The 25,783-nt window shown below is 22.6% G+C and overlaps 7 protein-coding genes and 1 pseudogene across 7 annotated transcripts, besides 1 other annotated feature; 5 read left to right on the top strand and 3 right to left on the bottom strand.

Annotated features, from left to right (window-relative positions):
* Window positions 1-11: 11 nt before the first annotated feature.
* On the top strand, window positions 12-454 carry PVVCY_0200080 (fam-c protein; the record flags this gene model as incomplete). Its single annotated transcript, XM_037634295.1, has 2 exons — window positions 12-183; window positions 276-454. The coding sequence occupies 2 exons, from the start codon at window positions 12-14 to the stop codon at window positions 452-454; spliced, it is 351 nt and encodes a 116-aa protein (XP_037490048.1).
* A 1,445-nt stretch (window positions 455-1,899) lies between these two features.
* Window positions 1,900-3,446, bottom strand: PVVCY_0200070 (fam-a protein; the record flags this gene model as incomplete). The annotated part of the gene is made up of 6 exons (XM_008628207.1): window positions 1,900-2,004; window positions 2,161-2,397; window positions 2,493-2,602; window positions 2,759-2,828; window positions 2,926-3,145; window positions 3,346-3,446. 6 exons carry the CDS (start codon window positions 3,444-3,446, stop codon window positions 1,900-1,902), a joined length of 843 nt encoding a protein of 280 aa, XP_008626429.1.
* A 1,908-nt stretch (window positions 3,447-5,354) lies between these two features.
* PVVCY_0200060 (fam-a protein) lies at window positions 5,355-6,825 on the bottom strand (the record flags this gene model as incomplete). Its single annotated transcript, XM_008628208.2, has 6 exons — window positions 5,355-5,438; window positions 5,572-5,793; window positions 5,883-5,992; window positions 6,141-6,210; window positions 6,299-6,521; window positions 6,692-6,825. 6 exons carry the CDS (start codon window positions 6,823-6,825, stop codon window positions 5,355-5,357), a joined length of 843 nt encoding a protein of 280 aa, XP_008626430.2.
* An 888-nt stretch (window positions 6,826-7,713) lies between these two features.
* Window positions 7,714-9,059, bottom strand: PVVCY_0200050 (fam-a protein; the record flags this gene model as incomplete). The annotated part of the gene is made up of 5 exons (XM_037634274.1): window positions 7,714-8,055; window positions 8,158-8,267; window positions 8,385-8,454; window positions 8,542-8,761; window positions 8,929-9,059. 5 exons carry the CDS (start codon window positions 9,057-9,059, stop codon window positions 7,714-7,716), a joined length of 873 nt encoding a protein of 290 aa, XP_037490047.1.
* A 2,624-nt stretch (window positions 9,060-11,683) lies between these two features.
* PVVCY_0200040 lies at window positions 11,684-13,608 on the top strand (annotated as a pseudogene).
* Window positions 11,684-13,608: a sequence feature (PIR protein CIR protein, pseudogene).
* A 1,959-nt stretch (window positions 13,609-15,567) lies between these two features.
* On the top strand, window positions 15,568-17,925 carry PVVCY_0200030 (PIR protein CIR protein; the record flags this gene model as incomplete). The annotated part of the gene is made up of 3 exons (XM_008628210.2): window positions 15,568-15,585; window positions 15,727-17,568; window positions 17,650-17,925. The coding sequence occupies 3 exons, from the start codon at window positions 15,568-15,570 to the stop codon at window positions 17,923-17,925; spliced, it is 2,136 nt and encodes a 711-aa protein (XP_008626432.2).
* Window positions 17,926-19,546: 1,621 nt separating this feature from the next.
* On the top strand, window positions 19,547-20,742 carry PVVCY_0200020 (CIR protein PIR protein; the record flags this gene model as incomplete). Its single annotated transcript, XM_037634272.1, has 3 exons — window positions 19,547-19,561; window positions 19,686-20,552; window positions 20,650-20,742. The coding sequence occupies 3 exons, from the start codon at window positions 19,547-19,549 to the stop codon at window positions 20,740-20,742; spliced, it is 975 nt and encodes a 324-aa protein (XP_037490046.1).
* Window positions 20,743-22,973: 2,231 nt separating this feature from the next.
* On the top strand, window positions 22,974-24,192 carry PVVCY_0200010 (PIR protein CIR protein; the record flags this gene model as incomplete). Its single annotated transcript, XM_008626361.2, has 3 exons — window positions 22,974-23,006; window positions 23,143-23,994; window positions 24,100-24,192. The coding sequence occupies 3 exons, from the start codon at window positions 22,974-22,976 to the stop codon at window positions 24,190-24,192; spliced, it is 978 nt and encodes a 325-aa protein (XP_008624583.2).
* Window positions 24,193-25,783: the final 1,591 nt, after the last annotated feature.

Here is a 25,783-nt window from a genome sequence, read left to right as displayed (position 1 = left end):
TTTTTATTAATATGAAAATGAATAGAAGGGTATTTAGTTTAGTTTGTACCGTCTTTTATGCCCTTTTGTCTGCATCAATACATTTCTCGGAACAGAAAGTAAGTTTCCAAACAAAGCATAAACTAATATATGGAAAATTATATAATAGTGGTTATTTACATGTTGTGACGTATATATTAACGGGTATATATATTGTATGTTTATTCCTTTGCATGATCAATTGAAGCCATCTAGCGTAAGAGTTTTTTTTCGTGTTACCAAAAAAACAAAAAAAGGTAAGGAAAAGAATGGTATAGAATCTAAATGTGAAACCCAATTAAATAATAACAATAATAACAATCTTAAAAATGATGAAGACAAAAAAAATAAAAATCGAAAAATAGCAATATATTACGATGAAAAAACGAACCTTTGGGGTTATTGCTGTTGTGGTTTGTGGTATTTATTTGATTGATATTGTTAGGCTTCCCATTTCTATATTTATTTGTTAATATTTTATGTTTATGGCTGATTATACAAATGTTAAAATAAATACAATTTATAATAAATTGTTAATAGAAGACTCATATATTTACTTAAATGAAAAATATTTTGACTTATTTACATTATTGTATATAATTTGTGAAAGAATATTCCGAAAATAATTAATAATTAAATAATATTTAATCGTTTGTTATAATCATAGTATTTGTTATTTGTATGCGTATAATTTTTATATTATATATGCATGTTTATAAAATACATAATTGTGCATTTTTAATATATATTATGTCTTACGACTTATTTTTATATCTGTTTTATTATTTTATATAAAATGTAGCTTTAAACATATAAATTTTAACAAGGTGCTGTGTATTTATTTTATTAATGTATTTTTGGGTATTACTATGTAAATGTTACCCTAGAATTTTGTTATCTTTTTTGCAATACTACACAATAATAATTAAGTTTTATAAATATCATTTTGCAATATTTAAAAATTCATTAAGTAAAATATAAAAATATATCCTGCAAATTGAATAATAATAAAAAAGCGTGAATTTATAGGAAATATTATTATATGTTATATGTACAATTAGTCAAAATATTTTAAGTTATTCATAAATATTTATTGGTTATATAAAAATGATAAAAAAAAATATATATAGCAAGATTATCAGAAAAAATGTTTTAAAAAATTGCGATGATGCACTGGCCACTACATGAAGAGTAATATCTCCCTTTAGACAGAACGCATTTGATATTTTATTCAGGTACAATTATTATGTAAATATATCTGCAATATAGTAATATTAGGATTAATGAAATGATTATAATATAAATATAGTTTTTTTTTGAAAACTAGAAAGGTAAAAATGAATTTCGAGATATGCTACAAATATTCAAAGGGAACATAAGGTTTATAGACTTTCCAAAAAGGAAAATATTTTTATTAAATAAAAATCAACCACATATATATGTGAATTGCGTTAAATTAGCATAATAATTTAGTTTTAGACTTTATTTAATGAATATTATGTTTATAACTCATATAAAAACATATTGTTCTCTCTTTAAGTTTGTACATATATGCCTACATGTTTTTTTAATTCTCTAAAACCCATAAATTTTCTTTAAAACAAAGTTTCTAAATTCATCATTTTATATTTGGTACTCATGAAACTTATTATTTAGCTTTTCATAGTACATAAATACAAACAAACACTACGTATTCACAATTTCAAAAAGCATATTTATCTTTACAATACAAACTACGAGCAAATTATATACAAATCAAGCATTATTTAAAAATCAATTGAGGTTCTGTAACAATAATTTAAAACAATCATAACCCACGAAAATAAGTTTATTTTATTAATATAAGCCTAAATTTTTTAAAAATTTCATTTGGAAATACTTTTATTCCTTTTTAAAAATATCTCTTAGTTTGATAAAATTGAACATTTTGGTGGCTTTAGCACTTCTAGCAGCTAATGATAAAAGCCAATTAACGTTTGCATCAACCTGCGAAAAAAAATAATAAAATTAATAAACATGTAAAATCTCCATTTTTATTGTGAATGAATAGATACATTGGAAATATGAACATTTATATAGAAAGTATATATTTTTGATATCGATGAAATAAAATTATGTTACAAAATTTTTTATATTGCTTACAGAGCTGATATGGGTAACTTTAACACCCTTGGCTTCCTTTTTAATGAAAAATGCCATTAAGTTAATATACATTTTGTATAATTTTCCATTTCTAATATCTTCTTGAGAATTAATATCAGGAGAGAATGAGTTTATACTCTTTAAGATAGGATTTACATATTTGGAATTAGTGTAATAACCATCATGATCATTCATATTTGATGAAGCCATGACTATTGCAGTTTCGTCATCTGATAACTATAAATTAATAAAAAGGATATTTTCATAAATTAGGTACAATAATATGAAAAAAAGTGTATTTATAAGATGAAGGAAAAGAGAAAATTCCTTACTTTAACTTTGGAGGCTAATGCATGATAATATCTTTGGCATGATCCAATAGCACTTTCATAACGTTGTTGTATAACTACTAAATTTTCATTATATATTTGAGGAGTGGATCCTAAAAAAATAATAATTTTGTATATATGCGAATTAAGACATGGTTAAATTTAACAAAATGAAAGATATTAAATAGAAGATTGAAACTATAATAACAAAACAAGAAATATATCATAAAAATCAATAGCCACATTAAATAAATAAATTAACTATATACCTTCAATGAATTTTTCATCGATGTGTACTGCGCCATTGGGATCCCATATTAAGTCTACTACATTAGCATACTAATAATAACAAAAAATCATATTTATATATTAACAATTATATTTTTTAATTTTAAAATAATTTCATGAATAAAAAATATTGCTTGTTAATTCATACACAATCGGGGTTAGGGATTGTAAATTCGAGTAATCCAACTTCAGCATTGTTTACATCCTTTACATATAGAGTTACATTATCTACGGTACTATATACACTGTGTTCCTTTGTACGTTTGGAAAGCTTTTTTGCAATATTTAAAGCCTCTGCCATAATATTTGCTGCTTGTTTAGCTTCTTCAGGATTCGTCGATAATACTTGTGTACTTGTTTCATTTGAACTACAAATATAAAAGGCAATATATTTTTAAATTTTATTTGCATTTTCAATTTAAAAAACATATGTATTGATAAGAAGCCGTTTTTATTTTCCAATTGTTATACATATCCGTATTAATACAAATATATATAATATTTTCATAATAAACAATATATACATATTTATATTCGACATATATATATGTTGTAATTATTTTCTTACGAATTGGCGCTTGGATCGTGTTCGCTTGCAAATGCTACATTTTGCATATATCCAATGACACTTAAAAGTGCCAAAACAACCTTAATATATCCTTTATTCATTTTTGAATTTAATAAGTAAAATATTAATAAATTTTTTAGAAGTTGAAAATTAACTAATATAAAGATTGTATAAGTATGGTAAATCGAAGCAAACGATCTTCTAAAAAAATATAAAATTAAAATTTATTTAAAAAAATATAAATAATTTTTAAAACTTATTTATTTCATATATTTAGCATATTATAAAATATAATTATTTTTACAAATATTATTAGCGGTAATAAATACAATAAATATGTATTTAGCGGCGGTCTTGTATTCTCACGTTATTATGTTTCGCCTCTTTAAATATTAGCTATTAATTATTATTATTGAAATATATATATAATATTGCAATTATATTTCGATTATATATGCAAAACATAATATATTATATACATAAAAATGTATAATATATTTTTTTATATTTAAACCATTGCATGCAAATGGGCAATAATTATTACACTTTAATAAATAAATATTAAATATAAAAATATTATAATATGTCTCCAAAAATGGTTTTAATTAACATAACATATTAATATAATGCATTATAGGTATCCATACTTTTTATTTTTATAGTTAATAACTTAAAAATAAAATTGAAGTACATTCAATTGGGTGTTATATACGGGATTAATCTATGCATAGAAAAAACGCATATTTATGACTCAACATTTATTTTAGATAATGAAAAGTTGATAATATATAAAAAATATATATTGTTTTAATATAATACTTGACTATGTTTGATCTAATATACGTAAATAGTTATATATTATTGGATAAATAGCCATGCCAGAAATACAAATTGTAATAATTATTATATAAAAATAGTTGTGTTGTTTCATAACAATAACTTGATAAAATTTATATTTGAGAATCAAACATTCTGTGATTTTTTCATCACTTTTAATATAGATTTTATTAAATAAAATTTTTCTAGCAAAAATGTAATTTTATAAAAATTATTTATTAGCAATAATATTGATGCCCATGCTTTTTTATAAATTAATACAAATTATAAATTTCCTTTTAATAGTAAAACATTGTATATATAAAATTAAAAAAATAAAATAATGAAACATAAAGTTGCAAAATCAAAAAAATATATATATGCATACATAAAATCAATTAATTTTTTTATTTTGATATTCTTGATACCAATGTGTTCATGTTTTATGGTCTCAAGGCTATTTGTTATGGGTTATTGTTTTGTTCACTGAATCTTCGTTTTGAGTTAAGGCCCGAGGTATATTGTAATTTATTTTTTTATAATTTGATAACATTTATTAGTTTAAATGATTGCTTTAAATGTATATAAGAAATAAGTTATTAAAAAGGATATAAATTATAGTTTTTATTATTTATATTAGTATTGATTATTTGGATTCTATAAACGGTTTCAAAGACAAACATTAAGGATCAAAATATAAATAATAAAGATAAAAGTATATCATAAATATATTAATTTGAGGGAGGTGATAGATATATTTTGTGATATTTCTATATTGACAGACAATTAATTATTAACAAGTTTTAAGTTTTATGATGATATTAAAAATAGTAAAAGTACGAAACATAAATTTTTAACGTAAAAAAAATGGTTGAATTAACACAAAAGGTAATCACACAGAAAAAATAATTGAATTAACACAAAAGGCAATCACACAGAAAAAATAATTGAATTACATGATTTATTATTTGATGTAACCAAAAAAATAAATACATTCAATTTATTTTAATACATAAGAAATGAGAAATTACATACTAAGGAATCACTTTTAAAAAGATAAAAATGTTGATGACAATTTAAATAGGCATTACGGATAAAGATAAATTAATTTTATTAATATATATATCACACCATTAAAATGTTAAAATATTTTTACTTGGGCCATATTGGTCTTTACTAGATCAAATGCGGTGTTATAAGCTTAGAATATTTATATATGTAATACATCTATTTCTTTTATCGTGGATAGAATCGGGAGAATGCCCATCATCATAAATCTACGAAAAAAAATGGATAAATATATAAAATGTGCGAATATCATAAAATATATGACTTATACAGAAACTCAAATTTAGATGGATGTTAAAATGAAAAAAAATGATTATGTTAATATTTTTTTGGGGTGCTTACAGCGTTGATATAAGTAACATGAACTTGATTATCGCCGCCTCTTTTAACTACAAATCCGGCTATGTTAGCACCCAATTTGCTTAATGCTTCCTCAGCATCAATGTCATCTTCGATTGATCGTGTATTTTCTAAGATTTCTTTCATATTAGGTTTTTCATCGGCAAGACAGAGATGATTTAGAGTTCTTGAAGGACAAAGAATTACAGTTGTGTCATTTGATACCTACAAAATTAATGAATAAAAAAATATATGTATTTTGTAAATTAATGTATAATAATTTGTAGAGGAATAATGGAAAAAAATATCCTTACTTTAACTTTTGCAGCTATAGCATATTTTTTTTGGGGGGATGAATGAGTATGAGCTATGGTACTTTGTTCCATTATGATTAAATTTTGGATGTATACACGAACAACATTTCCTAAAAAAAAGGTTATTTTGCACATATAAATAAAATATTATGAATATAACAAAACATTAATCAAAATATTAGATAAACAATAGTAAAATTTAAACATGGATAAAGAGTGATAAGCGCATATTAAATTTATTGATTATTTTTGATGTACCATTAATAAACTTGTCATCCAATTTTTGGGTATTATCGAAGTCCCACAGCTTCTTTATTACGTTAGAGTACTAATGAAAAAAAATATGGATATATATAATAATTATTATTTAATTTTAACTCATTTTTATATCTTAAATATTGTTTGGCATTTGATACCTTAAATGCAGATGGAATCGTAGCATGAAATTTTCTAATATCTACATTTCCATGTTTCTTAGAATATATAGTTATGTTTTCATTTTGTGTAAAATAGAGGGAGTAATCATCTACACTACTCTCATAAAGTTTTAGTAAAAGTGTTACGGCTTCGTTTGCGTGTTTTATTGCAATTTCAGTTTCATCAGGGTCATTACATAACATGCGTCTGTATTTCTCACGTCTTGGATTCGAAATATTGTTGGTCAAGATGAAATTATTTTTAATGCGTAAAAAAAAAGAAAGAAATGAATTTATAAAATGGAATATTGAATATTTAATGATTATGAAGGCATGGGTTTCACGAATATGGATATTTATGTTATATGTATATATTTTTTCATATTTTCATACATATCATTTTTTGGGTGAAAGTTGTTGATATTATTAGCAATATTTGCAGCACGCTCGCTCGCAAGTGTGCTATTGCTGGCATATACGAGGAAGCTTAAAGAAATAAACAGGGCTTTAATGTAGCCTTTACTCATTTAAGATTTGATAAATAATAAAATATTAATTTAAAAGGTGTGGAAAAACGTTATATAAGTAGATTTAAAATAGAAGCATAATAGTATCCAGGGAATTTACAAAAAATTAATACTTATTCGAAAATAAAAAAATAAATTTATATAATTATATAAACGACAAAATTTTAATATCAAATTTTTAATGTTTATGTTTTATCAGGTTTATAAATTTGAATTATTTTTTATTTATACGAACTCATTGCAAGAGAAGAAACACAACTTACATATCATAGAGCACCGAAAATATTACGATTTTAATTTTTATAATATGATAATATTTAAAAAGTAGCTTTAATTATATATAATATTTTATATGTCACGCCGTATAGATATAAATTTTTTTTTTATAGTATGTTGCAAAATTAAAGCATAGTTTTATAAAATACATACATATAATATATATATAGGAGTGTGTATGTATTTACTTAAATGCATCTTGAAAAAAAAACATATGCATATATTCGGACGTTACCTATTGAAAAACGACAATTTAAAATATAAGAGAGCAACACTATAAAAAATAAATATTAGTTTTAATATAATTTTACCATTATATGATTTTGGATAGTTATGATTATAGATATATATATGTAATGTATAATAAACGGGTATAGCGGAATATATATAATAGCAATTATATAAAACAAATAGTTGTTTTGTTATTTTTCACCTTTGTTTGAGTATACATTCTCTTTATATTTTATGTATTAAAAGGTTTATTTTATGATGAAATTATATTATTTATATATGTCTGCAACTATTGCAACTACAATAATAATATTCCAATTATCATAACAATATTACTTGGGGTATATTGTTGCTTACTAGATCAAATGCGTTGTGCTAAGCTTATAATATTTGTATATACAAGACCTCTCTCTCTTTTATTGGTGGCAATTCTACCGAGTTTGCCACCATTATAGATCTACGAAAAAAAATGATTATGTTAATATTTTTGGGGTTGGTTACAGCGTTGATATAAGTAGCATGAACTTGATAATCTCCGCCTCTTTTAACTACAAATCCGGCTATGTTAGCACCCAATTTGCTTAATGCTTCCTCAGCATCAATGTCATCTTCGATTGATTTTGTATTTTCGAATATTTCTTTCAAATCAGTTTCTTGATTGATTTTACCATCATAATTTAGAGGTCTTGTAGGACAAACAATTACGAATGTGTCATTTGTTTGCTACAAAGTTAATGAATAAAAAAATATATGTATTGTGTAAATTGATATATAATAATATGAATAATAGAATTTTTAGAAAAATAATGGAAAAAAGGTGGTTACTTTAATTCCTGCACCTAAAGCATATCTTTTTTGAGAGTTTACATGGTTTCCATCTATGTTAAGTTTTTCAAACAAGATTAAATATTTGGAGTATAAACGAGCACCATTTCCTAAAAAATGATTATTTTGAAGATATAAATGAAATATTATGAATATAAGAAAATATTAATGAAAATGTGTAAATATTGATAAGGACATATTAAATTTATTGATTATTTTTTATGTACCATTAATAAATTTGAGACTCGATTTTTGTTTATCATTGTAATCCCAGAGATTCTTTACTATATCATAATACTAATGAAAAAAAACATATGGATATATATAATGATTATTTAATTTTATGTTATTTTTATATGTTAAATATTGTTTGGCACTAGATACCTTAGAGGCAGATGGAATAGTAAGATGAAGCCTTCCAATATCTATATTTCCAATTTTCTTAGAATATATAGTTTTGTTTTCATTTTCTGTAGAATTAACCGAATAACTGTTCGTATTCTCAGCAAGTTTTAGTAAAAGTGGTAACGCCTCTTTTGCATGGTCTATTGCTGCAAAAGTTTCATACATGTCTTTACATTCCTTGTCTTTGTATTCTTGATATCTTCCATTTATAATATTATTGGTGAAAGTGAGATTATTTTTAATGCGCAAAAAATGAAAGAAATGAATTTACAAATGGAATTTTGAATATTTAGTGATTATGGAGGCATGGGTTTGACGAATATGGATATTTATATTATATGTTTATATTTTTTCATTTTTTCATACACTGTTTTTTGGCGGAGGGAGTTGGAGTTCTTAGCACCATTTGCAGAAGATCCGATTCCAAATGCTACATTTTGTATGTATCCTGCGATATTTAAAAGTGCCAAAGCAATCTTAATGTATCTTTTATTCATTTTTGGATTTGATAAGTATTAATTTAAAAGTTTAAAAACATGTTATATAAGTAGATTCAAAATAAAAGCAAACGAATATGCAAGGAATATATAAAAAATTAATAATTATACAAAAAAAAATAAAAAAATAAATTTATATAATTATTTAAACAGTATATTTTTTATTTAAATGAATTCATTGCCAGGGACGAGAAATAACGTACAAAAATTATAGAGTTTGAAAAATATTTTGTTTTGAATTTTTCTAATACAATAATATTTTATATGTTACGTGTTGTTCAGGGTTTATTGTAATTTAATTTGTTTATAATTTGATCATATATATTGGTCTGAAAATGTTGATTAAATATATGTGGCACCTTCGTATGTTTAATTACAAAATTATGTCTAAATATGCACCCCAAAAAGGGGGGGATATCCATTAATATGAAAGGGTCACATCAAATATTTCCCATATGTTATAATATTTTCATATAATCTGTTCATATATATTAAATGTGGAAATATTATAACTTTATATTTTATATTGCATTGCTAATTTCTGGCTAACTATATATAAGAATCCTTATTATTTATTATATAGACTTGTTAGCCAAAAGCTATATCGAATCATGAATAACACAATATGTTTATTTATTTGACGAAACATATTATTTGTGTCACTGTCATTTTGATTTAAGTTGCAATATTCCAACCAAATTATATAGTAATCTTATATATGAAGCTACATTATATAATCAGGTTCATTTGGAACATTTATCTACATTATAATACAACTTCAGGTTAATATGTGATTTTAAGATTAATTAAGCATATTACAACATATAATAGGTAATCATAAATATAGATTCACAAAATATCGATCGAGATTCGACAATACAACATATCTATAAAAGATGTTTTATGCATCTAACATTTTTAGTAATGCATAAAAAATACACTATAGATATATGTATAATAAATTTATAAATTGTAAATATATATATTACTCGATTTTTTCATTTCAATACTTTGCATTTACGTTAAAGTTATAATTTATATTGATATAAATTATCTATTCTTATATAAGTTTAAAAATATATTCCATATAATTAAATCTTAAACAAATCATGATATATAAAGAGATTTTTAAAATATATTGTTCTATTTCACCCATATTAATTATTTAATATATAAAGAATTGCTAATTCTTATTTAAAATTATAAAAAAGACTGAAAGTAGTTATTATCATCCCATTTGTTTTTAAATTAGGACTTTTATAATGTTAACGTAACTAATGGTTGATAATTATAAAGTTTAAAAACAAACAACACGGGTTACTATTTTAGGTTCATATTGGCAAATATAACCTAAAATATATTACGTATTGAATATTTTATAATATCATATCAATTAGTTTATAATGTAAACATATTATTTTTAACGAGCATTATGGAATTATTAATATTATATTGAATGACAACATTAATACCATAGTACCATATTAAAGAATACATAGCTAAAAATTGTAATAATTAATTTGATCTTACATTCATATAATATTAATTTTATCATACCTTTAAGAATATATATAATGAATTTATACCCATATAGAATATCAAATAAATATGACATATTTGTTCGTATTTAATAATATATTAATCTAATATTATTATTGTTGTTACTAATGGTATATCACTGTACACTACAGTGAGATAATTAATGCAATAAAGAGGAATACTTTAAATCAATTAGCAATTTTCCTTGTTTCATTGTTTTAAAGTACAACATTTTAGAGAATATAATTTCGTAATAACACTATATTTAAAATATAAATATATTTATACCTTAAAACTTTGTAATTTAAAAATTAATAGTGAATAATTTAATATTATAATATTATTGTAAATAAATTAATGTATTTAGAGCTAATTATATCCATAAAATATTAATATATAAAATTTATATGTGAGAACTGTTTGGATATAAAAAAGTTATTGCGCACTTTAAATTGTATTTTAACAATGTAGGTAAATAAAATGGTGTATTCATTATATATGGACTATCTATAAAATGTAATAAACTAACATATTTTGTATGTATTATAATTTAAATAAAGAATTTCTTTTATATCTATTAAAAATAATTCTAAAGGTTGAAATATGTAACAGCGAATAGTAACTAACACATATACATTAATGACATGTAAATGATGAGATAAAATTCCTTTTAATAATCCTACTAATATTAAATTTCTTATTTCTCTATATATTTACAGTATATAATAATTGGAACATCTATGTTAAATCACACACTAAACTTGCTTCATATATGTGTGAAAAAATATAAATATAAGATATATACATATTTAAATTGATAATATAATGTGACTATTTTCTTTATTATTAATAATCATGACATTTCACATATGCATTATATATATAGCCCAAAATGTTTTAGGCAGATTTAATTTAGTAATTTTGTTACATTATTATTTGATATTAATTTATATTTTAAAAATATAAGTTTAAATGTATATAATAATTGTATATAGAAGACAATTATATCAAATATTACAATGTGTTATATATATTAACTAATATGATATTCCATAGTCTGTTGATTAAAATAATATACTGTTATAATGAACAAAGATGTGGTAAATACAATTTTTTTAAATAAAAATGTTTCCTTTTATATTTCTGAATATTATAATACCTATAAATTATCATTAACTTCATTTTAATACCAAATTCAATAATACATATTTTTATTAAATTTTTAAAATTTTTATTAGTGCAAGTTATTTATTAAAGTTGATAAGCTTGTTATTAATGGGAATGTCATTGAAAATGAATTTAATAATAGCTCATATACAAATTTTTGTCCTGTAGGAGGATGTAATAATAATTATGATAGAATTGGTGCCTTATCCGATTATTTACTTACAGAATTGCCAAATTCTGGTGATAAACAATATGGCGATAATAATGTTAATCAAAATTATGAATACATTTTTATGTGGCTAGCTTCCAAATTTCTTAAGATAACTCTTGACCATTCCTACACTTTAAATGAGTATTATGATGATTTTTTAGTTAATCATAAAGACAAATTTAATTATTGGAACAAATTGGATAATATAAAGTATTTGAAGGATAGTAATATTACTGTTATGACTTCATTATATAATTTCCTTATGAGTATATGTAAAGCACTTGTAGAAAATGAAATATCCAAATTAGATATAAAGAAATTTAAGAAAATTGATCTTGAATGTTATGGATTCTATAAATTAATTAACGATGAGGAACATAAATGTGATCCATATATTCAATTATTGACTGATTTAAAAAAAAAATATGATGAATATAGAAACTTAGCTATTAAGGAAATTTCAAAAAATAAAGATGATAATTACACTGAGTTAATTTTTTCGCCAATAGCTAATGCTGATAATGAGAAAGATTTGTTATTTCAAAGTTATGGATGTGAAAAATTGCATGAATTTTTTCGGGAATTCAGCAATAGGTTTAAACCAAAAAGTCCACCGAGTGAATTAAAATCCCCATCAAAAGGTTCAGAAATTAAAAAAGATGACGGAAAAAATAATAAGAGTGAATTAAGTAACCCCACAAATGATGGGAAAAAAGATAAAGAGCCTCAAAAGGATACGACGCAATCTACTAAAAAGGAAAGCCAGTCATCAAATATTGGTGAAGAATTAAATTTTGAGAAAGTTAGAAATTATTCTGTACAGATTTTCAACATATATAGTCCACTATTTAATCATGCCGCTACTAGTATTAAACATCGTATACACGATATGGTAACATCTAATTTTATTAACATTGTTGGTATATGTTCCAAATATCTAAAAGCTATAGAAAAAGTAAAATTTCCAAAATTTCAGATTCAAGTACCAAACAATCAAGAAAAAGAATCTGAAAGATCAAAAAAAGAAAAAGTAGAACCTCTAACACCACCACAAGCTACTGAAAGAACCAAAGTAAGTCCGGATTATATATCATCGAAGGTAGTGGATGTCCCAGGATGTAATTTAATGGGATTAAATAGAAATATAACAAGATTGCTGACATTTAAATTTGAAGGAAATAAAATAGCTATTATAGCTCTCGCAGTTGTTTCAATAACTATAGTTTTAGCAATTATGTATTGGGTAAATAGTAAAAAGTTTACTAAATAAAATATTTAAAAAATATATAAATCTACATAGTTTGTGATATATAAAAAATAAATAATTATATATTTTTACTGTTTTTATATTAGTATTTATATTATGGATGTGGAAAATCCATGAAGAAGAAAAAAATGGGAAACAAAATTATAAATTTAGTTGATGAAAAAGGAAGGAAAAAGAAAATTATAAACCCATATGATGAAAAAAATATAACAATACAAAGGATAAACCCCCCCTCACTCAAAATAACATTATTAAATACATGCAAACATATATGTGTTAACCCTTCTCCATTTATTAACTTATTTTTTTTGTTTATTTTTTTTGTTTATAAAAGAAAATTAAATTATTTAGAATTATAAATTTGATTAATAATTTTTTTTTCGAAGTTATACATTTAATATTAATTTATATTTTATTAATTAATGCTTTGTTTTATTGGGGTTGAATTTTAGATTCTTCATACAATAAATTCATATTTTCATACTTGATACATATATATTGGGAAACATGAAACTTATCTAAACATAATATATTTTAAAATAATTAAAATGAACATATATAAGTATATTTTATTATATATTTCGTTAGTAAATTTCCTAGTAACTTCCAAAAGTTATGTATATAGAATTATGTTATTATTCTAAAATATATAGATATAAATGAACAAAATATTGTATCAATAATTAGGCGCTAAAATAATTTAAAATTATGGAAATATCATATGACTATTATATAAAAGTATATTTATAGGAATTACATGTTTTAATTAATTTATTTGAAATTTTTAATATTGTTTGTTATTATGCATAAATAAATTAATAAATATGTATGCCAAATATTTTATTCTAAAACAATGAGATAAGGAAACATCCTACATAGATTTAAGGTATTTATATTGAGTGCATTACTTGTAGCGTTGTAATATACAGTGAAATAACACCAGAAAATATGGTAACAATAGGTAAACATATTAAATGCGAATAAATCTATTATTTTATTTGATTCGGATACATGGATAAATATTATGTAGCTTATGAAAAGACTGAAAATGAATATGCCACGAAAAATTAATTAGTATAATTTTTATTTAAGCGTCCATTTAATGTGATAATATTAATATTAACACTACTAAGCTATATATTATTTATTCTAATAATAATTCTACAATTTTCCCTAAATATATAGTTTTTTATATCTAAATATAATAACGTTTTATTATAAATATATAATATATGCTTAGGATATAAACATAAATGTGTACTTAAAATGGTAACTCATATTATACTGCTTCTCAAATTAATTAATTATTCAAACCCAAGTATTAATAGGACTTTTAAATTAAAGGATAATATATTAAATTATATTTATTTTCTTTATTGTTTAAAATATCTTTTATAATTAATTATATATTAAAAGATAATAAGAATAGAAAAAATAATATACCTTTTATATATACTAACTATTACCCCAAAACTAATTTATATTCATATTCATTTTAATTGTAATAGCTCAATTAACTTAATTTGTATATTATGTGTTTTTAATTTAAAAAATTAGATAAGATATACACTCAAAACTATTCATTAATTATATTTATATATAAGAAATGTTAGCACATAGGCAAAGTTATTACATGCTCTAAAATGAATTATTAATTTATATATATTAATTAAGATAAATAAACATATTATATGTCATTTATTTAGAAAAAGGAAAATATTAAATTTAAACACAAATTGTGTTTTATATTTATTAGAAATAATATAAAATGTGTAATATTTCACGTTTAATAATAACGTATATTAATAAATGGAATTCAAATAATGAGATACAAATACATTTTTAACCGTTGTACTAATAATATATTTCTAATTCTTTATATATTTATAATAATATAAATTTGTGATTTCTTTACTATAAATCTAGAGAATACATAATTCTCTATATAAAAGCGTATAATGATTAGAAAATATGTTTTATTTAAACTCATGAAAAGTTACACAAAATTATACAATGAAGCTATTCCAATATTATTAAGAGTAGCGATACTTCGCATACGATAAAAATGTTTCAAACAAGTCAAAAAATAAGGATGGTTATCTAAAATGCAATAAAAGCTAATATAATTTTTATTTCATTATATTATTGTATATTGATTTAAAATTAATATTGTTATTGAGAATAATACTAATAGTGCATTTAATTACTGCCCATTTTATATATAAGTATCGAGCCAATGTTTAACTTATTTTCTTGCAGTACAAATATTTTATATAAAAACAATATGATATCAATCTACAAATTAAAAACAAAAATCCATTACAATGGAGACCAAAAAACTAGTAAATAACTTTATTTTAAAATAAAACATATCTGTCCTTAATTTTATTGTGTTTGATTTGTCTACAAATCATGTTAAATTTTATTTCAATCAATTTTGCATCAATGCATATTTTTATTAATTTTTATAAATATTTTCTTAGTGTGAGAAATTTATTGAAGGTGATAAGATTATTAATGGTGAAAATTATGGCATTACGATGTTGGAGGAAATTACCAAAGATCCAAAATTTAGTAAATATTGTCCTAATAATAAATGTGAAACAAATATGCAACTTGATGGTTTGAGCGATTATTTATTTAATCAATTAGGAACAGAAATAAAAGAGGAGTATTATGAATATTTTATGATGTGGCTAAGCGATAAATTATTTAAGATAGCCAATGACAAAGGCGAATCCCAAATCAACGAAATTACTTTAAATGAGGCTTATGAAAAATATTTAAAGAATAATATTGTGAATTATAATTATTGGAGCCTTTTAGATATTAAAATGGGCTTGAAAGAAGTTAATCTTATGTATATGAAACAATTTTATAAGTTACTTAATGATATATGTAAAGCAATTGTATATTATAAATCAAACAAAGATGATGTTGAGAAATTTATTACTAATTCTACCGAATGTTATAATCAATATTCATCCCTTTATAATAGTGTTCCTAAATGTAATTCATATCTTCATTTATTGGATAATTTAAAAAAAACATATGAGGATTTTAAAAGCTCTGTTCATGACGAAATTAAAAAAAAATATCCAGATTTAGCAGGGCATCTTCAAACACTTACGATAGAAAATACCGATTCATATTTTGTGGGAGAATTTAAAGAATTTGACTTCAGTGATGAAAAATGTAAACCCCAAAAAGCTAAAAAACCTGGCTCATCAAAAAAAATGGAACAACCACCATCACTGCCGCTGCCGCAACCTCTAACATCATCACAAAACACAAATGAATTACAAAAAGGTAAAACAGGAGAATTAAGCCGTCAAAATGGATCAGAAGATTCTAAAAGTAAACAAAAGGATTCAGAAAATAGTAAAGGAAATTCAAATAGCGAAAACGGAAGTTCAGAAGGTGGACCAGGTAGTGGGTCAAGTAATAGTCCTGGAAGTCTAGGAGGTGGATCAGGTAGTGGGGCAAAAGAACCATGGGATCAGGCTCCAACGCATTCATCAGGAGCGTCCAATGGATATTGGTCAATAAATTGGGGAAGTCGCTTCAACCCCCTAAATTATTTACCTAGTGCTTCCGAAATATATAAAACTCAAGAGAGCATTTTAACGAGCGCCAGTGATAAAATCAGTAATGCATATAATAGCGTTGTGACCGCTGTAAAAGATACTTACAATAGCGCCGTGACCAATATAAATTATGCTTACACTACATCTACTAATTATATTAGTGGTGCTGTTAGTAGTATAACTAACCAATTAAGTTCATTGGGTACTTTTACATCAGGTGATAATCAATCTGGGTCAGGTAGTTCAGGGAATGGTTCATCCACAGGTGATAATGCATTAAAGACACCGCAAATTCAAAAACCAGATCCAAATTCACAATCACCGCCGTCACAAACTCTATCAGATCCACAAAAATCGCCAGATCTACCAGATCACCAAAATCCATCATTGTCACAACCACAGGATACACCACAAACTCCATCACCGTCCCAGCCACATTCTAACCAAACACAAGATAAATTACAAAACACAGTTAAAAATGATGGGTCTAACACATTACAGCAACCTGATTCAAACACTGGAACAAGAGGAGTTCAAACAATGACAAATACTAAAGATACATTACCAAGTTCTAGTACCGGTCTATCAAACACAGGGAATGGAAGCACAAATGGAAATGTTGTTAAAATGAACGAAAAAACATCAATATGGCGTATAGCACAAAATAAAAAATATGGCGTACTAGGTATTGGTGTTATAAGCATTTCAATATTCGCTTTTTTAGCAATTATGTATAAGGTAAATAATATCCAATTAGTAAATATAATGTATTTAACATTTATTTTCTACATAAATATGATTTCCCCATTTTTATGTTAGTATCTATCACTTGGGTGGACAAACAAATCGAAGAGAAAAAAAAACATAAAAAAGGTTATAAATTCAATTGGAGGAAAAAGACCGATTCAAATAATTATAAAATCATATGATAGGAACAAAGACCTAAAACCTATTATAAATTCAGTTGGCAAAAAAAAAGATCCATTATTAAATATATACAAACTTATGCAGGCTGATCCTGTACCATTTATTAATTTATTTTTTTTGTTAATTTTTTTTGTCTATAAAAGAAAAGAAAATTTTTTGGAATTATAAATTTAATTAATAACTTCTATTTTGGGATTAATATTCCATGAATCTTATTTTAAAACTCGATATAATTATTAAAAATTATAAATAAGTAAATTCGTTTATTACTATTATTATAGGTAAATGAACTCATAAGTATAATTAAAAAATATACTTATATAATTATAATACGTAATTATATATTATTATAATTTGTATAAAGATGATGTTGTTAGAATGGTTCACTTAATTTTCAATTATATATTTATTTATATAATTCTAAGAATAAAAACATTATTAAAATAATGAATGAATAAAAAATATATTTTTTATAAAATCATTTATTATTGTAAAAATTAATAGTATATTTTTAAAAAATATAATAATTGCCTCCATTAATTCCTTGTTATATGCTACATACAATTGTTTTCTATAAATATTCAGTAAAAAATTATATATGATACTTTCTAACATAGATGAATGAATGTTTGTTTTATTGATTGAATAATGAATCAACAGCATATAATAGTGCATTACAAATGTATCAATGTTACATATATTGTTAATGATAAATTAGGGGATATACAGTTTTATATTATAAAAAATGGGATTGATGGAGAAAGAGTTAAAGACTCAATTCGTGTTAAATGTCTTTTTATTATTCCATATTACCATGGACTATATTATCAGTACATAGTAATTACAACTTTTTAAATTTAAAATAACATTATTTTATCTTAGGGTTTTTAATAAATTACTTGAATATATATACATTGATAACTATAGAAGTAAAATATATAAGATAAAATGAGCAATACATAACATTTAGCGAATATTATATATATAAAAAGAGAAAATATATTATATTTTGTCCTCTCAAAGTCCAATATAACAATCTAATTGCACATAACTTTCTATTATACTTTAAAATTTGCATCAATACTTATTTGTGTTATATGTTTAATATTTACTAAGTATGATTTTAAAAATTGTTTGCATTCAAGATCTTATTTAACCTTATAAATAGCTCATAAATATGGGTTCAGTGCTAATTGTTATTTTAAACCGTAGAAAAGATGCTCAATATATATTATAAGATAACCCAATAAAATATATTTCTAAATTGAAGCATATAGGTTTAAAAATAATGTTATTGGATTTATTAAAATTGGTTATGAATTTATCGATATTAAATAAAAATAATATAAATTTATCTAATTTGAATTGAAAATGGAACATGTAACTTAATTTAAAAATCTATAATTTTAGAAAAATCTATATTATAAGAAACAGATATATAAATCTGTAATATATTGTATTAAATAAGTATTTATATTTTTTTAAGGATTATAGTAATAATAGCATTTTTTGTATAAATGCATCATATACATATGGAAAAAGTGTATAATCGACCTTCTATTTAAGGTAATTTAGTTATTTATCATAAACAGAAATATAACGTTTATTTACTAATATCATTATTTTGGTATTCTATATTAATTAAATTATTGAACACCTTATAATATATTTAACTACAGGCAGTTTTTATATATAGGGTTAAAGTATTTGTGTTACATGTTTGACGCAATGTATATAAAATCAGTATGGTTCTACTCATTTTACAAATCAATACTAAAAATTCATTATAATGGATGCCCAATTGGTATATGCATTTTTTAATAAAAATGTTTTCCTTTACATTTTTGATATTTTATTATATGTAAATGCCATTAAACTTTATTTTAGTAATCTATATTTCTAATAATTGCTTTTAATTGTTTTTTTAGTGTCAAATTTTTAATGTTTTTTGGAAGGATTTTCCCGATACATTAAATGGTGGAAACTATCAATTTAATGATAATGAAATTTGCCAAACCTATTGTAATAATAATTGTGAAAATGACAATTGTGAGAATGATAATGATAAAATTATGGCTGGATGGATATCCCTTATTAAAACAATTTATGATCTTGATTCGATTGAGGATGATATACCAAATAATATGAATATTAACAAATATATTACCATATGGTTAATTTATATGTTAAACCTAAAACCTGATAATTCCATCAGCAATTTAAATGACTTTTATGATCAATATAAAAATCAACGTGGAGGACATACCTTGGTTTCAACTAATACTAAAGATTATTCTAACATTATTGATGATCTTATAAATAATACGAAATATTTGATGAATGTGAATAAGGGGATTATATCTAAATTTTATAATTTATTAAAATCATTATGTAGCATGTACGATGATATTAATAAGGATATATCAGATTGCACCCAATATTATGGAAAAGCTAAAATATTTTTTGATGAATATCAAGAACTTCTTAATAATAATGATTTTGATACTGATGACAGTTCACATACAACATTATTGCCTAGTTTATCAAATAATTATGATAATTTTAAAATATATTGTGCTGAAAAATGCACTGGTTGTACCAGTATTCCACCTCTTCTAACGACAAAAACAACACAAGTTTCGGTAGAAACTTCTACGCCAAGTCATGTACAAAATAATCCACACCTTTCTTTACAAGGTTCTGAGGTTACATCATCAAGCTCGTCGATAGCAAGCAAATTAATTCCAGCTTTATTGATATTTGCAATACCAATTTTCTTGGGAATTGCATATAAGGTAAATGATAAGAAATTTATAAATATAATATTCAAAATTATTTTCATTAAATATATGCAAACTTTAACATGATATGCTTCTTAACATTTTATTTTAGTATTCATTATTTGGATTTGATAAACAACTTCAAAGACAATATTTAAGAGAAAAAATAAAAAAAATAACGAAGAAAATGAATAATTATATATGATTCGAAGAACAGTGATTATTCCAGGAATAGTAATAATTATTGATATATGTTAAGAAGATGTCTATTGGAAATATATAATTTTGGGGTTTATAAGAATAATTAAATAATATAATTAATAAAATATAAAGTTATATATGCATATTATTGTATTCTGCATGATTCTTATATAGTTTTATGTTCTGAGTCAGTGTTTATGGTGTGTTTGCGAAACCTATATTCTCTCTAGGGTTAAGTGCTATAATGAATTTAATTTTGTATAATTTTATTATGTATTAGTTTAGGGAATTGCTTTAAATACATATAGAAAATGAGTTATTAAAAATATGTATAGGGCAAATTATAATAATTGGATTTCATGTTAATATAACTTAATGGTAAATGTGGTGAACTATGTATTTTTTATATTTATTGTTAATTTGTGGTTAATGGTTTATGGCCCAATCGATAAAATCTCGGAATCGATATAGACAGATGAATCCAGAGCATCGATTTGATTCTATAAGATAACGTTGATTTAAATAATTTAATATTTAATGTGATAAACTGAGGAAGAAGAATGAGAAATACAAGAAAATAATTTATTATGATTCGCCTTTCAATACCACCTGAATCGGATGATAAATAACGAAAGTAATGGATATAAAAAAAAATCGTTGAGTTGATGAGAAAATGTGATTATTAAACGTATAAATACATATCCAGGATAACCCTGTACCATTTATTAATTAATTTTTTTGTTAATTTTTTTTGTTTATAAAATAAAATACTATTATATATATGATAAGTTTAATTGATTCCTTTTATTTTTGGGTTCATATTCTGTGAGCTCGATTTTATAACTCAACATAAGTATTAAAAATGATAAATATGTAAATTTGTTTATTATTATAGGTAAATAAACTCATAAGTATAATTAAAATATATATTTATATAATTATAATATATATATAAAGATGATGTTGTTATTGTGGTCCGTTTAATTTTAAATTTGTTTATATAATTATAGGAATGAAAGCGTTACTAACATAATGAATGATTAAAAAATACCCATATAAACTCCTGCTATATGTTGCATATAATTGTTTCTATAAATATTTAGTAAAAATTATTATATAAATATAATGGTATTTTCTAATACCGATATATAAATATTTGTTTTATTGAATGAGTAATAAACCAGTGATAAATAATAACGCATTATAGAGATATCAATGTTATATATTTTGTTAAAGATACGATTTGACATATGTGGTTTTATATTCTAAAAAACTATATAAATAGAAAAAAGGTTAAAAATTCAATTAATGTTAAATTTATTTTTATTATTCCATATTAGAATGTATTATTTATTAGTGTTTGTGAATCATCTTTGATCACAAGCAGCATTGTTTTATCATCGAATTTTTAATAAATTACTTGAATGTATATACATTGATAACTATAACAGTAGAACATATGAGATAAAAATGAACTGTGGAAAACATTTAACGAATGTTTAACTAAATTCATTTATTAAAAGAGAAAACATACCTTATATTTTTCCTTTTAAAGTGCAATATAACAATCTAATTACACCTATTTTTTTATTATGCTTTAAAATTTACATCAATATTTATTTATGTGTTACATATTTAATATTACTAAGTATTATTTAAAAAATAATATGTATATAAGAATTATTTAAGTTTATAAATAGATCAATATATACGGGTTCAATGGTAATTGTTATTTTAAACCATAGGAAAGATGCTCAAAATAAATTATAAAATAGCCCAATATGTTATATTTCTAAATTGAAGTATATAGAAATAAAAATAAAGTTATTGAACATATTAAAATTGGCCATGAATTTATCTATATTAAATCCAAATAATATAATATTATCTAATTTGAATAGAAATGGAGCATGTAACTTAATTTAAAAATACTATAATTTTGTAAAAATCAATATTATAAGAAACAACTATATAAAACTGTAATATATTTTTAAAATGACTATTTATGTACTTTAAGGATTATAGTAATAATAGTATTTTTTGTATAAATGTATCATATATACATATTACAAAAGTATATTAAGCAAATCTCCATTTAAGGTAATTTAGATAATTGTCATAAAATAAGTATAGCATGTTTAACGAAAGATAATTGCTATGCAAAGAGCTTAAATAGATACAACAAATATTTACGTAATATATATAAATATTATTATCCCTCATAATCTTCAAATTATGGCAAATCCATGTTCTAATTTTAAGAATACGGTATACAATTTTTTAAATAAAATATTATCTTCGCATGTGTTTTATATGTTGTATCCCCCATAAATTATATTAATTTTCATTTGATTAGCATTTATATTAATACATTTTTTGTTTAATTAATAAAATATATTTGTAGTATTATGACATTTATACGATCAATACCTATTTTGGGGAGAGCTATAATGGTCAATTAACAGTTAATTCAAAATGCCCAAATTTAATACACAAATATTGTCATTACGAGAATGACTCAGGAAATGGTAATTGTCATAATGATTATTTAAAAATGGCTAGTTCTGGTGTTATTCATTTGCTAAAACATTTAAAGGATAAGTATAATTTAGAATATGATAAACTTGCCGAATACGCTATTTTATGGTTAAGTTATAAACTAAATATATATTCAAAAAATACAGTCAAAAATTTAAATGATTTTTATGATAAATATATAGAAACAAATAAGGATTATTATAAGAAAATAAAAGATGATGATACTACGACTTATAAGGATATTATAGATAAAAAAAAAGATTTGATGAATATAAATATTAATGAAATATCTAAATCTACTGGTCCATTTCATATATTATTTTATTTGTATTATGTATTTTATGATGAATATTGGGATTACAATAATCGTTTGAATAATGCTAAAAGTTTTGCTAATCAATTTGAAAAACTCAATAATGATCCTAAGAATATAAAAGGCAGTCTATATACTCAAATATTGTCTACATTATCAGATGATTATAAAAAATTAAAAAATATATATTATAATAAAAATCAATCTTACAATTTTCCACCTCTTCCAGAATTAACCCCCAAAGAAAATCCTGTAGTAAATACTGTAGACAGTCCTGGAAAAGGTGCTGAAAAAATATTGGAGCAGACTTCTGAAGCTACATCATCAAGTTCGTCGATATTAAACACAGTAATTCCAGGTTTATCGACATTTGCAATACCGGTTTTCTTGGGAGTTGCGTATAAGGTAAATAATAAAGAATTAAAAACTATAATATTTAAATTATATTTTTGTGATCCCTTATATGCGTTTATCAAAAAATATATAATAATTTTTCCATTTTTATATTAGTATTCATTATTTGGAATTGATAAACTATTTCAAAGACCATTTATAAGAAAAAAATTAAAAAATATAAAGAAGAAAATGAAACTTAATATATGATTCGAAGAGTAGTGATAATTCCAAAAATCGTAATAATGCTTGATATATGTTAAGAATATGTCTATTTGGAAATAAGAAAATTTTGATCATAATTTTGGATCATAATTTTTGGGTTTCTAAAAGCATTTAAATAATACAATCAATAAAATATAAATCTATATGTATATATTATTGTATTTTTCATTATTTTTGCATATTTTTTATATAATTTTTATGTTGTGGGTCAGGGATAAGATAGTGTTTGTGGAACCCATAAATGGGTTAAGGTTAAGTATCCCATTGAATTTAATTTGTATAATTTTTAATAATTTGATAATATTTATTGTTTAACAAATTGTTTTAAATATATATAGGACAAATTATAACAATTGAATTTCGTGTTAATATAACTTAATGGTAATTGTCTTAATTATGTATTTTTTGTTAATTTGCGGTTAATGGTTATGGGGCAATCGATCAAATGTCGGAATCGATATAGACAGATGATTTCAGAGCATCGATTTGATTTTATAAAATAACGTCGATTTAAATACTTTAATATTTATTATGAGAAATTGTGGGGAAAATGGAAGTAAAGAAAAAACATAAAAACATTTGTAAATTTAGGTGATAAGAAAATGGAATTAATTAATATAGAGAATGCTATTCAGCCGACCCCGTCCATTTATTAATTTATTTTTTTAATTATAAAAGGGAAAACATTATTTATATGATAAATTTGGGGATATACGGCTTTATATTTTAAAAAACTGGATCGATCGAGAAGGGTTAAAAATTCAAAACATGTTAAATATCTTTTTATTATTCCATATTAGCATGTGTTATATTATCAGTTCTTAGTAAATTGCAACTTTTTAAATTTAAAATAGCATTATTTTATCTTAGGGTTTTTAATAAAATACTTGGATCATATACATTGATAACTATAGAAATAAAATATATAAGATAAAATGAACTATATAATACATTTAAAGAATATTTATCTAAACTTATATATTATAAGAGCAAATATATCATATATTTTTCCTCTCAAAGTGTAATATAACAACCTAATTACACATATTTTTTATTATGCTTTAAAATTTGCATCAATAGTTATTTATGTTTTATATATTTAATATTTACTAATTATTATTTTAAAAATGGTTTGCATTCAAAGATTTATTTAAGCTTAAAATGACGCAATAATACGGTTTCAGTACTAATTGTTTATTTTAAACCGTAGAAAGATGCTTAAAATATATTATAAGATAACCCAATAAAATATATTTCTAAATTGAAGTATATGAAATAAAAATAATATAAATTTATGTAATTTGCATAGGAAATGGAGCATGCAACTTAATTTGTAAATGTTATAATTATAGAAAAAACTGCATTATATATTATAAGAAACAAGTATATAAATATTTAATATATTTTAAAAATGACTATTTATATGCTTTAAGGATTATAGTAATAATAGCATTTTTTGTATAAATGTATCATATATACATATGGAAAAAGTATATTAAGCAACTCTCCATTTAAGGTAATTTAGATAATTGCCATAAAATAAGTACAGAATGTTTAACGAAATATAATTGGTATG

Source organism: Plasmodium vinckei (assembly GCF_900681995.1).
Source record: "Plasmodium vinckei vinckei genome assembly, chromosome: PVVCY_02".
Classification (NCBI taxonomy): domain Eukaryota; phylum Apicomplexa; class Aconoidasida; order Haemosporida; family Plasmodiidae; genus Plasmodium; species Plasmodium vinckei.
This window is presented reverse-complemented; position numbering and strand designations above follow the sequence as displayed.